The following is an 18,401-nucleotide window of genomic DNA, read 5'->3' as shown; positions in this document are numbered from 1 at the left end:
CTGCACCAACAACTGGAGCTAATGTACCTGTAACTGTAGGTTCACTGATTTATTCCTAATGTGTTTGCAATTTGAGTGCATTCCTTGTTCTATAATTCTGCAAAGATATGTGTTGTTATTCTGTCTCGCCATCATCAGCTCACCATTGCCATTTTCACTCATTCTTAGTCCACCTTTTCTGTCATATTCAAACTTCCATAAAATAGATATGTGCATGATGGAAATTATTGTTCCTAATTGTCTTGGAGAGGGTAGTGATTAAGTCTGAGCAGTTTGCTTTACCACTTGAGATAGATGTTAAGAATAAAACAAAAAGTGCTGGAACAACCCAGCAGATTTGGCAGAATTAGTCCAATGATTTTACTTTGGATCTCCAGCATCTGCAGTTTTTTATTTTTACTTTGATATAAGAGTAAAACATTTTGGTGTGGATCTGCAGTACCTTATAGGCTATACCATGGGAGGGTGGTAGGCTGTTTTTCCCTAAATGATGATAGTGGAGCATTTGGGTTTGTGTAGTAAGGTGGCAGTTTCATTCAGTTTTACTGAGACCTGATTTAATTGCAAAGAATGTTTACAAAGTGATTTCAAAGTCTCAAACTACAACACTGGAATTTAAAATCAGGTTTCCTGCCATGTCTAGCCGTCGGCCTTACTGTTCTGGGATTTATTTCTCTACAAAAAGAGCTGAATTCTAGAAGATGATCTTCCCTCTGTTATATGATCAGAAGAATGGATGTCCACTGATGACACAGTATTCAGTACCATTCACAAATCCTCAGATATTGAAGCAGTCTGTGCTTTAAGACTTCGATATAGAGGAACTTTGATATTCCAAATTAGGTGGGCAGGCACTGTTTCACTTGGATAATTGACTATTCGGATAATCGATTTTACCTGAAAGGAGGGAAGCCATGCTGATCTAATGGTGTGCTCTACCAGAGAATTTGTTTAAATATAATTTTAATGGATTGAGCACAAGAGGACACTGATTTTACATGATGAATAAAATAAAGCAATGATAATGCGAGAAAACGTTTTAAACATGCAACAGTAGTTAGCATTTGGCAAGAAGTGGTGGAGACAGTATTAAACAGCTGCTACGAGTGCAAGAGCATTTATCAATTTCCAGGAACTCAGTCTCGCAACAAAAAGATAGAAACATCACCTTGCACATGCCATTTTTTTCATGGACGGCCTGGTAAAGTGAGGGGAATACAGTACTCTAAAACACTTATTTTTGCAAAGGACTGTGTAACAACCCTTACCTAAAAAATGTCCAGTCACTGATTCTTGAGGTGCTTATATTTCTTTGTATTTTGCCAGCATTTTCACATCATCTTCAGTACAGGTAAATCAAATACACTTACCTCTTTGATGTAGGACCTTGAAATCATCGTCGGATAATTGATATTCAGATAATCAAGGTTCCTCTGTAACATTCATGCTTGAAGTGTTTAGTGGCAAGTAACATTTGTACCGCATAAATGCCAGACAGTGACAGTCTGCAACAAGAGATAAGCTAACCACTTTCTTTTGACATTCAGCAGCATTACTATTGTTGAATTCCCCATCACCAACACCGTGGTGTTCACCTTTGATCCGAAATTTAACTGAACCAATGAAATAAATAATATGATAACAAGAACAGATCAGAGGTTAGGAATTCTGTGTAAATTAAGTCGGCGACTGACTCCCCTAAGCTGGCCCAACATTTACAAGACAGAAGGCAGGAATGTGGTTGAATACTGTGCACTTAGCTGGATGGGTGCGGCTCCAACAACACTTAAGATGTTTGACATTGTCCAGGACAAAGCAGCAGCTTGATTGACATCCACCACTTTCTTACTCCTTTCACCACTGACTTATTGTGACTACATTTGTACCATTTGCAAGAGGCACTGAAGCAGCTTGTTGAGGCTTTTTTTTAGCAATTCCTTTCAAATCTATGATTTCTGCCACCCAGAGGATTGAACATGCATGGGAATAATATGGAAATGTGCATAGGAATGATGCTATTTACAAGTTCCTCTCTAATTCACACACCACCCTTATTTGGAATGCTACTGTCATTCTTTCACTTGGGTCAAAATCCTGAACTCCCTTCTTAAAAGCAATGCACATGTCCTTGCAGTTACATGATCCAGTGACTCATCAAGCTTGTGCAATACATCAACATCAGTTTTATTGCTTGTTTCAAATGTCATCTTAATTTCTGAGAGCCTGTCTCAGATCTTTGGAAGCATGGATCGCCCGAAGGGGATTTGCTGATCTTCCATGTCTCTGCTCCCCATGTTGATTCTGCCCCAGCAAGCAGTACTGCCTGCATCATTCCTTATTCTCACCAAGCTTGTATTTGTAGAGTGGGGATCAGTAAGGGAGGATTGCTGTTATATTGTTCTGGGTAGAATATAGTATCAAATTAGTAGTGAGGCTAATGGTTCTCATTGTTACTTGTTTGCAAATGGAATTGCAGAGTTAAACTTAGATATCCAGAGGTGTCTTTGCTTCACTGAATCAGACTTGCCACTGAAAGTTAGGTTTGTTCATTTCCATCTGATGACCCTTTTAAACAGCATAATAGATTTTAAAATTATTGCCAATCAATCTCTCTAGCCCTGAAATTGAGCTTTTGCACTACAGGAGTCTCACTTCTTCAGGTCTCAATTGCTGGAGATCTGTAAACTTGATTTTACCTTTGTATCTATGTCTTTCTCTCTCTCAATGTAATCTTTCCTCCCATCCCTTTATTTCTTTTTGTTTATCAAATTGTACCTTTAATTCATCCCATCTATTTTATACTTCCTTCTCAATCCTTGATAATTTCACAATTATCAAGGATGTTTATCTTTAAACTGGATGTTTAAAGACATTTAATGAGTTGCTTCCCCTCTTCACTCGGATTCCTGATTTTTGTTTTTCCTTACTGCGACATTAACAGCTTACATTTTCAGGAAATTGTCAGACCAACAATTTAAAACCGACGTCTGTATCTTGGCAGATTATGGTCCAGCATCTTTGTGTGGAAAGCCCAGCCATATCTTGGTTCTCTGGCTATCAATGCAAGCAAACTACTTTTCTCAATTCTCCTTACTCCAAAAGACAATTTTCTTTTAAACCATGCTTAAGGTGATGAATGTTGGTGCTGCCAAATTCTTGCCATGAATTGCAGCGTTAAGGATTCAAAAGTGAGGGAGAAGGAGATTAGCTGCAGAGTTCACATATACTATTCAATAATATATCTAAGGCTTGGTTCTGCAACATGTTCTTTGGTCATATTCTAACCTTGCTCTATAATGGTCCCTCTGAACATTTGAAGTGATATGGATCAGTAACTCCAAGATGCAGATAAATATAATCCTTTTAACCACATCAGTCTTTGCCTTGCAGTTAGGTTGCTGAATAATAAGGCTTTTGAAAAGTATTGGAATTAACTATTTGTTTTGCTGTCATTTGGCAGGGATGCAACATCACAAAGAGCCCTTCAGACAGTAATTCAGCAACTGGTGGAAAGTCATGCTGAGGCAACAACAAAACACCTGGTGCAATGCCTGCAGTCGACCGGGATCACCTGTAAGAATGGCAATCCAAGGTATAATGAAAGGAGAAAGCCACAGACTTGCCTGGAGTTTTACAACTGCTTTCCTCTGTTTACCAGAGTAGGTTTGATGATAGTTGTGGATAGATCATCTTCTGAATTGGAGATTCCATAGTCTTTACGGGTAATTGGTCAAAATAGAATTGAGACAAAGCAGAAATGGAGCATCATGTGACCTTAGGACATGTTGCACTTCGCACTGCAAATTGTAGATCTCTAACCTCTGTCATATACTACACATAACCAATTGATGTGGAAACCGCTGCTAAAACTGAACACGTTGAGCTAGGCTTGAAGCTGGATATGTGTCTCTCAGAGGGTTATAGGTTCTGAATCAGTTACATAGCTTCAGAACTGATTGATCAAACTGAATTGTGTTAGTTTTAATTTATTATAACTGTATATATTTATACTAAATATTAAATTACATTGAACAGTAGCAAGATTCAGCAAGTGTTATTTATTTAAGGAATGTTTGGCCTTATTGGTGAATCAAATCATAATTGATTACTGCAGTAATCACTTCATTGGGTCTGAGTTAGACATTGAAACTCTCTGTCTCTAATTGAAATTTGTTGGTTGTAGTTGTCCAGAAAATCTCCACCTCTATAGAGATGCTGGCTACGTAAAATATATTTGTGTTTTTTTTTGCCTGAGGTGCGATCTCTGACAGATAATGGTGTCTCTAGATCAGATCATTCCGGAGGGCCACAATTCAAAATGGTATTGTCCTAAGAACCTGCTGTCCATTTGGTGGTACATAGAACTCTGTTCATGTGTGTGTATACCATTGGATTGCAAGATGATTATTGGAAATAATCAGCCCTTTCAATCAGCAGGCACTAATGTGATGTCTGAAAGAACCCATTCTTGGTCAGGACGTTCTGGGATTCCATTTAAAATGTAATTAGATCCCTTGATTTACAATATGGAAATAGTATAATCCTGTTTGCGAATTGGGATTGGTAGGAGGTCATTCTCTACTTCATAATGGCTTCTGTTCCAAATTCCATATTTACAATGAATAGCATTTAATTCTGTCACCTATTAAGTGTCTGACTATCTCTGACTGAAAAGCATTCAATGACCCTGCCTTCACTGCCCTCTGAGATTCAGAATTCCAACCTGCAGAAGCTTCCGAGAGAGAAAATAAAAGTGTTCTCATTGTTGTCCTAAAAGTCAACCCTAATTTTAAGAGTGTCACCTATCTTCTGGATTCAGCTGCAAGAGTAAAAATCCTTTCCATGCTCACCTTGTCAAGATCATTCAGGATCTTCAGTGAAATGATTTTTCACTCTTATCTCTGTTTTGAGTGAGGGTTGCATGACTTTGCTCCTGAGGCAGGGACTTCCAATGCTAGTGATGTCATTGAATATTTTGAAGCCTGAAGTAGATAATTCTTGTTTGGCTGGGGAAATTTGCAAAAGAAGTTCTTTTGTTACTTTCTTTTGGGGTAGAGAAAAGAGATTCCCAGCTCCATTATAACCCCACAGCTCTGAGTGGAGGCAAAAGGATCAATAAGTCTGTCATGGATAGGAATTGCCGAGGGACCAGGCCAGGGAGCGTGTGGAATAACACGAGTGTCAGCTTGCAGATAACAACCGGCATCCGCTATACCCGATGATATGCTGGGTGAAGGGGGCTTTGGATGTATCAATTTCTGTTCGGGTTATTTTTGAGAATTCCTTTTCAATTATGAGATTGTAGTAATCTAAAGTCATTAACATCTAAGTATGCGCTCCTACCCTTTCTCTCTCAACAGTAAAAGCAGTGCCTCAGCAGCATCCCTTGCTCTCAACTGGACATTACTGCTGGTCAAGACAGCATTCACAACCCCTGAAAAACAAGCAACCGAGATTTGGATAAAGTTGGTGAGTATCAGGGTATAGAAGTGGCTAATTTTTACTTAGGGCTGTTGAAGCAAAGATTAGGGTCAGTGCAACATTCAGAAAATATACAAAAAAATGATACTGCAGCTTGTTAAATCTTCGTCTATAAGAAAAGCAGCTTGGGCTGGATGACTTAAATAAAATGTGTAAATGATCAGCATTTTTGCGCATATTTCATTTTGGAAGGGAGCAAAGTAAAAGCTTGTTGTATGACATCAGAGGGAGTTAAGATGAGATGGAACTCATGGTAGAGTGGGAAGTACACAGATTGTACAGGAAATGGGCACACAGAGTTTTCCATATTACATTTTGAGTTCCTAAAGCTGCTGGTTTCTTGCAAATTTTGAAAAGGGTTGCTTTGCTTCCTGGCTGAAACGTCAGCCTTCCTATTTGTTTTATCATTTCTCATTTGATCCATCCATTAGAATAGCTTCCATCTATAAAAATGGGGCAAATCTTTATTAAAGTACAATGACGGCTAATAGTCAGAACTCACCTACTCTCTTAGTAGTCCAGACGAGAGCAGAAAGGACACTGCTTTCACATCTCATCCAAATGATGGCACTTATGACAGTGCAACATTTCCTGTACTCAAGCAGAGTGCTTGATCAGAATATGCCTATGGCATAGGATCGGAACTGGATCTTCTGAATCAGAGGCAAGAATGTTGCCTAATATCTACAAGATGTACTTCAAAAATTCACCAAAGATCCACAGACAATACCTTCCAAATCCATGACTTCTTCCACCTCGAAGGATAAGGGCAGCAGATACATGGGAACACTAGCACCTTCAAGTTCCCCTTTAAGCCACTCATCATCCTGACTTAGAACTATATTGCTGTTCTTTCACTGTTGCTGGATCAAAATCTTGGACTTCCTTCCCTAATGGCATTGTGGGTCAAACCACAGTAGATGGACTGCACTGGTTCAGGAAGACAGCTCACCATAACCTTCTCAAGGGTAACTAAGGATAGGCAATAAATGCTGGTCAGCCAGCAACACACACACATCTCATAAATGAATGATAAAAACTGCATGGTTCAAGGGTATCAGGTGGTAGGGTGGTGAGCCAAACTGCAGAAACCTGAGAGTAGTGAATAACAAAACGATTATAGAATAAGTAGAGACCACTTGACCTGTGATGTTTATATTAACTGGCAAGGCCAGTTCCATTTCCTTACATTTTCCCCAGATCAAATTTTCTCTCTACAGGAGCTTAGATTAGATTACTTACAGTGTAGAAACAGGCCCTTTGGCCCAACAAGTTCACACCGACCCTCCAAAGAGCAACCCACTCCCCTACATTTACCCCTTCACCTCACACTACAGGCAATTTAGCATGGCCAATTCACCTAACCTTGCACATCTTTGGACTGTGGGAGGAAACCGGAACACCCGGAGAAAACCCATGCAGACACTGGGAGAATGTGCAAGCTCCACACAGACAGTTGCCTGAGGCGGGAATTGAGGCAGCAGTGCTAGCCACTGTGCCGCCCAGCTTATCCAGTTCTTTTTGAAAGCCATGATTGAATTTGCTCCCACCACAATCTTGGGCAATGCAGTCCAGATCTTAACCATTCTCTGCGTGAAAGAGTTTTTCTCGTCACCATTAGTTCCTTTGATAATCATGTCAAATCTGTTTTCTTGAATTCTAGATATTAGGAGCATTTTCTCTTCCTTTAAACTGCTCAGACCCTTCATGATTTTTAACAATGCTACAAAATCTCCCCAGATCTTATTTTCAAGAGTACAGTCCCACATTCGCTAATCTGGAACCATTTTTTTTCTGACCATCTAGAATGCCTTAAAATGCAGTGCCTAATCTTGGACATAACACTTCAGTTAAAGCAAAATCAGTAGTTGATAGAGGTTTTTCGTAAATTCTTTGTTGATGTAATGCATCAGTTTATAAATCCAAGGATCCTATATATATTTTAACCACATTTCGATCTTCCTGGTGACTTCATTGATTTTTTTTAATACTTGGCCCCTGTTCTGTGTCCTTGCAACCTTTCAGAATTAACAGATCAATGTTGGCTTTCTGTAATTAATTCATCCTTGTCCAAGTGACAGTTTGTTAGTTTTATTCAGATTATTGTTCCTGAACAAAGATCACTTTGGTTTATTGTTATCGTATTTATATGAGCAGAGATGTAAAATTTTCAATGCTACAACGCTGTAGCACCACTAAAAGTGGATTGGATGATTATGCCATCACATGCATCCCATCTGGTCCTGGTGACTTAACAACATTTTAAGTGCAATCATCCTTTTATCATTTTGTCATTGTTGTTCCATCCTCTGTCTCAATGGCCAGTTCTTCCGTTTTGGCTTTTTTTTAAGCGTTTTTTTTTGCTCTCATAGTACCTCACCCATGCCATCTCTCTCTATATGGTTCCCTGTTCAGTCCCTAATTGACAAGAAACTGAAGGAGCTCGAGCCAAAATCAAATTAGAAGGTTGCAAGGATAAATTCAGTCTCCTAGGTGGTCTTTCAGATGCACAGTTGAATACATCTGGTGTGGACAGCAAAAATTCAACTGGCAGTGATCAACCTGCAATATCTTGTGTTTCCTAACAGGTAGATGTACAGTGCCTGCTCTTAATGGAGGTTATGGGTGGTGGTAACAAGCATACAGTGAATGGGGCCCTGAAGAAACTCAAACATCTATGGAAAGAGGTAAGGAAAAGATGGAGTCAGTGGTATGGAATGATACCTGGATCAAGGGGCAGGTTAATGACTGCAGAATGAACTGAGAAAAAGGGTGAAGCAGAGTCATGAGAATGCAGTGAGCAACAACTTGTGACTGTATTGTATACAAGATTATCTTTGAGAAAAGCTGGATAGAGCTGAAATGAAGAAAGAAGTGAAATTTCTGTGGACAGAAATGGTTCTTGGCTTTTATATTTTTCATCATTATTGTGATAGACATAACATGATGAAATACTGCCACTAAATGAGTTTCTGCATTTTGAGTCTTCTATTGGTCAAAGTGTGGCAAAAGTTGAGGAAAGAACGTTTTGATTTGATAGTTACATTTGAAGTTCAGTTTTCACTTGGATAATTCTCTCGAATTGTGGAAAATAACACTGAGTTGCAGTTAGATAGCATCCTTCACAAGCTCAGGATTTTTCAAAGCAGTTCACTGTCAATGATAATAATAAATAACATATACAGTTCTTCAGGCAGCACAGAAAAACAAGACAAACAAGTTGTTGAAGATAGCAAAGTAGGTTAGGAAAATGATTAAATAATGTTTTTGGGATTCTTTCGAAAGATGGCAGCCATATGAGGAAAACTATCTCCCATTTATAAGCCAGCTGCATCATCTAGTGCCTGGAACCAGTCACCCTGTATGAGATTCAATTCTAAAATGAGTCCAACAAAATTGGACCTTGCTAATGGATGTGCAATGCACTGGTTCACTTAGTCCCAGTCTCATGTATCTGTACAAGGGAGAGCATTCTTGAGCACTACAGATCCATTGCGCGGCTTGTCAATCTGGTGCCTGATCCATTTTACCTTTATCTTCTACTTCTCTTCACAGAACCCAGATCTTGCACGGCAGTATTTGGCAACAGCAGTGGGTCTGGAACCAAACCCACTCCATTTAGCAATGCTAGGAGTTTTAGTGCAGTACTGTACAGACCAGAAAGATATCGCCACCATCAACAAGCATAAGGTATTTAACATATCTTTGCTTTCCAGATTTTTAGAGAACTTTGCACTGTAATGTTTTGGATCAAATGGTTCTGCATTATGGAACCATTTTAATCATAGCTTACCCCTCACTAATCATGACTTAATCCTGCTGAACTAATGTGGGCAGAGGGGTCTCAACAGGAATACAAGCAGAAAGTGTTAAAATCAGGTCTGAAGAAGTTATATTTGACAGAAAACACTAACTCTTTCTCCTCAGCTGCTGTAGGTTACCTGAGCATTTATAGTACTTTTTGTTTAAGATTCCCAGTATCTGCAGTATTTTGCTTTGATTTTAGGAACTTAAATGGATTTGAAGAGGTTTCAATGATTGAGAGCTTTATAGGAACTGTAGAGCTCTGATTCTTCAGCTGATAATCAGTTAATTCTCAATTGACTTATCCCTTAATTCCATTACCTTGATTTTTTAAACTTTTAATACCCTTGCCCGACAAATTATCAATTTCACTTTAGTTTTCCTTTGGCACTCGAATAGATTTGGAAAGGAAAGAGTTCTAGACGTCCACTTGCTTTGTGGAAGGAGTGCTTCATGACATTATTTCTGAATGAACAAGCTTGAACCTTTAAGTTAATGCACCATGCTCCAGAGGAAATGCTTTCTCTCAATCCACCATGCCAATTTAAAAAACATTTATTGTAAATACCTCAATTAAATCATCTCTTAATATCCTGTGTTCAAGGGAGTGCAAGCTAATGGTTGCACCTGGCCTCCTTAAATATCCATTCAGCTGCAGCATCATTCTGGTACATCTGAGCTGTAGTTTTCCCTAAGCTACTCTGCACCCTGAAAATCACATCACAGACTGCATTCAAATGGCCCTCTTACGTCCAAGCATGTGTGGCCTGTCAAAAATTTGAAGTGCCGGTGCACTTGAGGAAATTGCCTGTACGTTGTTGCCTTCAAGGCCCGTATGTCATCTAGCACAGTGTGATGCAACCGGTGTGTCCCAAGGCATTTTGAACTTGAAGGGATGCCATTGTACTGGTGCCACAGGTTCATCTTGTCTACATTGAGATAATTTCCAAATGATCGCTGCATTATTCGATTTTCCTGGACAAAGGCTGACCACTTCTCCTCTTGACTGTTTTACAGAGTCAGATGTTAGATCTCTACATGAAAACGGTGCTGATGAGCAAGACCAAACCTCCAAAATATCTTCTGGTGAGCAGCAATTTAAAGTCATTTAGAACGTTTACAAGAATTTAAATAAAATGAGCGCATGGAATTGTCTTTTTATTTTGTGCTTGTTTTAAAAGAAAAACTGTGGACTGGTTCTTAACAACTGAGCAGATTGCAACTTGGACCAAGTTACGGAGAAAGCAAAGTGTTCAGTTCTTCTGCCGCTCAGGAGCGGTCTCTCTGTTCTCTGCAGACAAAATTTACTGTAAACCCGAAGAAAACTGGTTATTTTTCCTGTAACAGTTGTTTAAAGTTGTGACTTTTGACTGATAAGTCAGAGACATTTTAGATGTGGACTAGTCACCTTTTGTCTCTTACCAATAAGTGAAAGCATCCACAGAAGGACTATTGAAACAACGTGTTATCCAGCAAAAGAATTATAAGGATCATTTCAACATAAGAACTTGGGAACAAAGACTATTGAACTGTCTTTCCAGTTTATCTCCTCTGACTAATAATCAATTTTTTCTGTGTTTTTGCCTGTGTGTGTAAGGTGGAGTTTTAATTGCTAGTGTTAAATGCTAACAGCTTCTAGTGCGTAGAATGTGTACAGTGTGGAAACAGTCCCTTCGGCCCAACAAGCCCAGATTGACCCTCCACACAGTAACCCACCCAGACCCATTCCCCTACCCTATATTTTAGCCCTGACAAATGCACCTAACCTGCACATCCCTGAACACTCTGGGCAATTCAGCTTGGCCAATTTACCTAACCTGCAAATCTTTGGATTGTGGGGAGGAAACTGGAACACCCAGAGGAAACCCATGCAGACCCTGGGAGAATGTACAAACTCCACGCAGTTACCCAAGGCTGGAATCGTAGCCAGGTTCCTGGTGCTGTGAGGCAGCAGAGCTAGCCACTGTGCCGCCCAGCTTATTGCTGTTTACCCCAGCTAATTACTTAAATAGTAATTCTTGTTTACTTCACTTTGTATTGGTCTGGGTCTGAAAGTCAGGTAAATAGGGGATCTTTACATATTTTATAGCATTTTTTACTTCTGTGATGACTCCAGGAATGCCCGGATTCAACTTCCAGAGCACTATCTCAATGAGCCGTAACACCATTCCCTGCCATTCAGTTGTCCATTTAGGGTCTCTGTAGATACGTTGGTTGAAACTGCTGCTCTGGTTACGTTACAAAAGTAGAATCTTTCTACTTATTAGAAAAGCCTTCACTGAGTCAGTTTGGGAATAGGATTAATTCTAAGGAATTCAATGTGGTGCTAGTTAAAATGTGGCCACATAACATAATGAAAGAAATATACATCTTGTCTCATTTAATTCTCAAATAATGAATGCTGGAGGTGCTTTCCTGTTTTGCTTTCACAGGAACGCTGTGAACCACTGCTTCGCCATGTGTCCCATGAAGAGTTCAAGAGCTCTCTGCTCCCGACAATGCATAAATCTATCCTGCGTAGCCCAGAGAATGTAATTGAAAGTAAGTGAGGTGCAAGTTGGCCTGCATTGTTGATATTTTATGTTTCCAATCTTTCTCTTCTCTAGCTATAGTTATTGAGTATAATCAGTCCTCTGGTATCTCAGAAACTTTACTAGACCAGCCATGCAAATATTGGCTACAAGATCAGGTTGGAAGCTGGAAATTCTGTGTGAGTAATTCATCTGACTTGCTAAACTCTGTCCATGTCTACAAAGCACAAGTCAGAAATGATCACCATTTGCCTGAATCACTGGAGTTCCAACTGCATCCAAGAATTTTGACACCATTCGAGAAAAAATGTATACTTGGCTGGCACCCAACCCACCAACTTCAACATTCACAGCTTCTGGCGCCAGTGCATGGTGTGAACCATCTACCACATGCACTGCAGCAAATCATCAATAGCATGTCTCTAAATCTATAACCGTTACCACCTAAAAGGCTGAAAATGGACACATCAAGATACCACTGTCTGAAAGATTCCACGCAGAGGTCACACACTATAAAGTGGAAGTAGAATATGAGAGAAAGCGAGCTGGTAATATGTTTCAACAATTAAATGGAGAAAGAGTAATTAAAACTAGTATTGATCCTGTAGCAAGCAAGTCTAGGCGACTGATATTGCAAAAACCAGGAAATCACGGAGGTTTTGAACAGGTAATCCGTGTCTGTCTTCACTGAGGAAATTTCCTAAAAACATTAGAAAATCAAATGCTGAAAGAGTGGGTAGAATTTAAAATAATTGCCAGCACCAGGAATAAGGAGGTGGGAAGTATTAAGACCTAAAGCTGACAAATTCCCAAGATTTGAATGGTCTGCACTGAAGGATCTCAAAAGAAATGCCTATAGACATTGTATTGACATTGGTTATAATCTTTCAGAATTCCTTGGATTTTGTAATTGTTTCAACAAATTGAGAAGTTGTGAACACAACACCATTATTTAAGGAAAGAGAGAGAGGCAGAAAGCTAGGCTATGTTAGCCTAACATCAGTCATGGATAAATTGCTGGAATCCATTTTAAGGGGGTTATAGCAGGATTCATTAAAGTCCTGCTGTATGTACGGCATGCATTTCTGGCAAATGCCGCAATGAATGGTTTTCACAAACAGCAAACATCACCCTCTGTGCTTGTGCACGCTTCTATTTCATGAATTTCTTCACCTATCCAAAGTTTAAAAGAGAAAAGATTAGATTCTCATTTGGCAAAAGAGGTGTATAGAGCTGAAAATGTTTTGTTGGAAAAGTGCAGCAGGTCAGGCAGCATCCAAGGAGCAGGCGAATCGACGTTTCGGGCATGAGCCCTTCTTCAGGAATGAGGAGAGTGTGCCAAGCAGGCTAAGATAAAAGATAGGGAGGAGGGACTTGGGGGAGGGGCGTTGGAAATGCGATAGGTGGAAGGAGGTCAAGGTGAGGGTGATAGGCCGGAGTGGGGATGGGGAGGTCAGGAAGAAGATTGCAGGTTAGAAAGGCGGTGCTGAGTTCGAGGGATTTGGGGGGAGGTGGGGGGCAGGGGAAATGAGGAAACTGGAGAAATCTGAGTTCATCCCTTGTGGTTGGAGGGTTCCTAGGCAGACGATGAGGCGCTCTTCCTTCAGCCGTCGTGTTGCTATGGTCTGGCGATGGAGGAGTCCAAGGACCTGCATGTCCTTGGTGGAGTGGGAGTGGGAGGGGGACTTGAAGTGTTGAGCCACAGGGTGGTTGGGTTGGTTGGTCCGGGTGTCCCAGAGGTGTTCTCTGAAACGTTCCGCAAGTAGGCGGCCTGTCTCCCCAATATAGAGGAGGCCGCAGCGGATGCAGTAAATGATGTGTGTGGAGGTGCAGGTGAATTTGTGGTGGATATGGAAGGATCCCTTGGGGCCTTGGAGAGAAGTAAAGGGGGAGGTGTGGGCGCAAGTTTTGCATTTCTTGCGGTTGCAGGGGAAGGTGCCAGTAGTGGAGGTTGGGTTGGTGGGGGGTGTGAACCTGACGAGGGAGTCACGGAGGGAGTGGTCTTTTCGGAACGCTGATAGGGGAGGGGAGGGAAATATATCCCTGGTGGTGGGATCCGTTTGGAGGTGGCGGAAATGACGACGGATGATACGATGTATATGGAGGTTGATGGGGTGATAGGTGAGGACCAGTGGGGTTCTGTCCTGGTGGCGATCGGAGGAGCGGGAAGTGGAGGAGATGCAGTGGAGGGCATCGTCGATCATGTCTGGGGGGAAAGTGGCTCAACACTTCAACTCCCCCTCCCACTCCACCAAGGACATGCAGGTCCTTGGACTCCTCCATCACCAGATCATAGCAACACGACGGCTGGAGGAAGAGCGCCTCATCTTCCGCCTGGGAACCCTCCAACCACAAGGGATGAACTCGGATTTCTCCAGTTTCCTCATTTCCCCTCCCCCCACCTTGTCTCAGTCAAATCCCTCAAACTCAGCACCGCCCTCCTAACCTGCAATCTTCTTCCTGACCTCTCCGCCCCCACCCCCACTCCGGCCTATCACCCTCACCTTAACCTCCTTCCACCTATCGCATTTCCAACGCCCCTCCCCCAAGTCCCTCCTCCCTACCTTTTATCTTAGCCTGCTGGACACCCTTTCCTCATTCCTGAAGAAGGGCTCATGCCCGAAACGTCGATTCTCCTGCTCCTTGGATGCTGCCTGACCTGCTGTGCTTTTCCAGCAACACATTTTCAGCTCTGATCTCCAGCATCTGCAGTCCTCACTTTCTCCTAAAAGAGGTGTACAGTAAGTATTACATGGATAAGCAAATTCATGAAGGACATACATGCAAGTGAGGACTTTACCGTATTTAGAGAATCATCGTGAGATTTGGAAGTGTCAATATTGTTCTATGGAAAGAAAACCATTAATTTTGGGAAGTGGGTTTAAGAGGTCTAGGAGTATTGCCTGGAAGTTCTGCGAATGGTGGGAGTGGTCAACATTGCTTTGTTGGCTGTGATGCCTGAGGCTTTGATTCGACTGCTGATTTACTTCAAGCTGCATCCTTGAGTAGGCTTTGGACCTGCTAGAGAAAGCTCTAAGTAAACACCACAATAGTTTTGGGCGAACAGCTCCAGTCTCCATGGTTCTGGCATCCGATCCCATTCTTGTTGGAAGTTGTGCAGCAATGTGGGGAGGCCAAAATCGGGGATTGAAAATTTAAATTTAAGCACATTCAGTATACATTAGGATTTGAGTTGAATAATTGGCTGTGCCCCATATCAAAATATGCCATGACATCCGTGGAAGATAGACCAGGAGTTGAAATTTCACATGTTGTTTGAAGTGATACAGTGTCGTGATGTTTTAAATAACCCTGATAACGTAACAATCATGGCTGTGTTAATTGCACACTCCCCAGCGATCAGAAGATTGTGAACCAAAACTCTCGACTGATCTTCCAACGTAGTACCTTGTGTTGTTGGATATTCCTTCTTTCAGAAATGTTAATGCTATGATGCTCCCTTATGATGATGCACAAAACCCCAAGGTATTATTTACTCAAGTTCCCTGATGTCTTGGCTCATATGTATCCTTCAGATATCACTTAATCAACAAAAACAGAGTATCTGTTTGTGATCGCAATTTGTTTACCAGGAGCTTGCTGTGTGTAAATTGCTGTTGCCTTTCATACATAATCACAATGTGGTGTACTTTAAGTGTGAAACCCTTTTGGGACATCCTGCAGTTGTGAAAGGTGGTATATAAATGCAAGTCTTTCTTCCATTTCTGCAGTGTTGTTGAAACTACTGCTGAGGAAAGTGATGGATTGAATTTTTCTTTGTTTGGCAATCACTGATTGACTTTTTTTTTCACAGCGATCTCCTACTTATTATCTTCAGTAACCCTTGACCTTAGCCAGTATGCAATGGACATTGCCAAAGGCCTTGCAAGTAAGTGTGAAATAGAGAGCTATGTAATGAGTTATCCTCTCTTATAATAATAAATGAAAAAAATTGCATAGATTTTCAGCATTGTTAAATTTAATTGTGATCTGTTTGTAATTATTTTGTATATTTCTGGGTCATTCTCCAGATATTTTTTAAATCATAGAGAAGGGATAAATTAATTAGACAAGCTTTTTTTTTAAAATTATAACATTGGATTGTTGCAGGAAATTGTTTCAATTTGATTATCCCAGGTTTGCTACTTTCTTTTCTGTACCACAGGCCAACTGAAGTCTAACAATGCGCAACTGATGGACGAGGCTGTGACAGCTTTACGCAACTTAACCCATCAGTGCAGTGATCAGACAGCTGCTGAATCTCTTGTCAGACATCTCTTTGCCATTCTTGGGGGTATGTCTTATGGACCAGAAATCCAGGACATTTTGTGTGTGTGTATTTTTATCTAGGATTATGTGCCTGACAAGGGAAGTAACGCTTGTGCTATTTATGTCACATTTGTCCTTTCTCATTCATTTTAATGTAGGACTAATTTTGGCTGTCTAATTTGACATGATAGTTAGGTGCTCCTGTGATAGCACAAAATTCCTTGCACCATTTATTGCCACAAAAGGATCATACGATAATGGTGCTCTCAACTTAACGTGCCTAACGGCTCAGGTCCAGCTGAATTCTTTTCCAGTAAGATTTTCTGGCCTTTACTGCTTCCGGGCTTGGGTTGTCATTCACCTTATTTCTGTTGCTATCTGTGTTTTTTTTCTCAGTTTTTTTCCCTTACTGCCTTTTGTCTTCCAACAATGTACAAAGATTTTAATCCTGATTTTTAATTCTGCCTATATCTTTCTCCATTTATTTTCTTAAACATCCAGATCTGTGGTACTTTATTTTATCATATGTTTCATCAAACTCATTTCTAGTTCATTTTTTGATTCCTGCCATTTTCAAACCCAGTCCCCACCGTGTTTTTGCAGGATTCTTAGTCCTGTTTTTGTTTGATTTTAAACTCTGTCATGCAGTTTCCCATGGTCTCTTTTTTTAAAATGCAAGTTGTTTGTTTTTGCCTTATTTTTTTTTTGCCCTTCCATTTCTTTCCTTTAGTCTCTACTTATTCAGCATTTTTGAAGACCTTTTCCTTTCTTCTTTTTACTATAATGTTTCTTGTCTACTATTCCTTCTAATGTTATCTTTGATATTTTGACTCCAGTGTGCGGGTTATTTCACTGTTTTCTACGCACGAACACCATTTTAAAATTTTGTACATCCTCAATTTATCATTACTCCAATACTCTTGCAATTTTTTTAAAAAACCAACTTCAACTACGGCTGCCCCTCCACTTCATGACCATACACAACATGCAGAACCATATCATTCCACCCTCCGTATTTTCCCTAATACGGCCCTAATAATTCCTCACTTTCTCAATGCACTTCATTACATAACTTCTTATTCCGTTGTCTGTGCCCATGGTAATGAATGTCACTGTGTATCTACTTGTGTACAAAATGTATCCTGTGTTTGCAGGTAGTGAAAGAAGAATTTTTTGGATAGAATATTTCCAGATATCTTCAGTTTTCTATTCTGTGTGAGGGCATTTGGCGAGAAACTTGTAATTCGGCACTCAGAGAAGATACACAAGCAGTCTATATCTTGAATGTATAATGTAACAACTGGGTGAGATCGTGCCTATGCCTCAGGTGGATGTGAAAGATTTTAATGTAATATGTGGAGAGGTGCAAGAGAATTATTTTGGTGTCTTGACTGCAATCACAAACAGTTTGCATGTTCATTCATCACATTGCTGGCTGTGGTATTGTTTGTACAATTGGCTGCTGTATTTTCTGACATTAGAGCCATGATTACATTTCAAAAATAGTTTATTCTTCACTAATTCCCTTGGGCCTCTGGATTGTTACATGCCTTCTATAAATGCATATTTATTGAACAGATTCTTGGTAATGGCTGCTAACTTCTCACTGTCATTTATATTTTCCTCTAGGTTCTGAGGGCAAGCTGACTGCTATATCACAGAAGATAAGTGTGCTGTCAGGTTGGTGATTTAAATCACTTGAAATAAAATTGAAGAAAACCTGTTCATACAGTTTCTAGTAATTTTAGAAGAAAATGGACATACTGTTGAGACGTTTCCTGAATTGGAGTGTTTTTGTGCATAACTACATAGAAGTCAAATAGAATAGTTTAGAATTCTGTTGCACTGAGAGTGCAGCGCAAATTTTTATCCAATGTTCTTTCACAAATTAGTTTGAGTTCAACTTACCTCTGCAGGCAATGCCTTCTGTCAGCGCTAAGGTGAGTGCTGTGGTGTACCTTTCAAAGTCTCAGCCTGCTGAGTGCTAATAATGAAATGCTGGCAAATCTGTCAGTAACCTGAATTGTTAGTTTAGTTTTAAGATGTTATTCTTCCTGTTAACATTTTGTAAAAAACTCTGCATATTTTATTTAAGCCTTTTGTTTAATTGTTATATTGTTTTAGAACTCATTATGAGCGCTTGAGAAAGAGGGAGGAGATGATGTAGTGATCTTGTTTCTCGTAACCCAGAAGGCCAGGTAATGCTCTGTGGATCAGGGTTCAGCAGGTGGTGTAATTTGAAGTCTAAAGCAAGTCTGGGATTAAAAGTCTAATGATGACCATGGGGCCATTGTCAATCCATCTAGTTTACTTAAT

The 18,401-nt window shown here is 40.3% G+C and overlaps 1 protein-coding gene across 1 annotated transcript in view; it reads left to right on the top strand.

The window, feature by feature from the left end:
• gcn1 (GCN1 activator of EIF2AK4) overlaps window positions 1-18,401 on the top strand; it is a 133,354-nt gene that overhangs the window by 12,092 nt on the left and 102,861 nt on the right. Inside the window, exons 4-12 of the mRNA XM_060843785.1 lie at window positions 3,461-3,592; window positions 5,361-5,469; window positions 8,070-8,168; window positions 9,037-9,171; window positions 10,303-10,371; window positions 11,718-11,826; window positions 15,631-15,705; window positions 15,982-16,110; window positions 17,715-17,765. Of these exons, the coding sequence (XP_060699768.1) occupies window positions 3,461-3,592; window positions 5,361-5,469; window positions 8,070-8,168; window positions 9,037-9,171; window positions 10,303-10,371; window positions 11,718-11,826; window positions 15,631-15,705; window positions 15,982-16,110; window positions 17,715-17,765 (908 nt within the window). The remainder of the gene's footprint in view (window positions 1-3,460; window positions 3,593-5,360; window positions 5,470-8,069; window positions 8,169-9,036; window positions 9,172-10,302; window positions 10,372-11,717; window positions 11,827-15,630; window positions 15,706-15,981; window positions 16,111-17,714; window positions 17,766-18,401) is intronic.

Source organism: Hemiscyllium ocellatum, chromosome 24 (genome assembly GCF_020745735.1).
Source record: "Hemiscyllium ocellatum isolate sHemOce1 chromosome 24, sHemOce1.pat.X.cur, whole genome shotgun sequence".
Classification (NCBI taxonomy): domain Eukaryota; kingdom Metazoa; phylum Chordata; class Chondrichthyes; order Orectolobiformes; family Hemiscylliidae; genus Hemiscyllium; species Hemiscyllium ocellatum.
The sequence above is the reverse complement of the archived record's forward strand: the minus strand, read 5'-3'. Positions and strand labels throughout refer to the sequence as shown.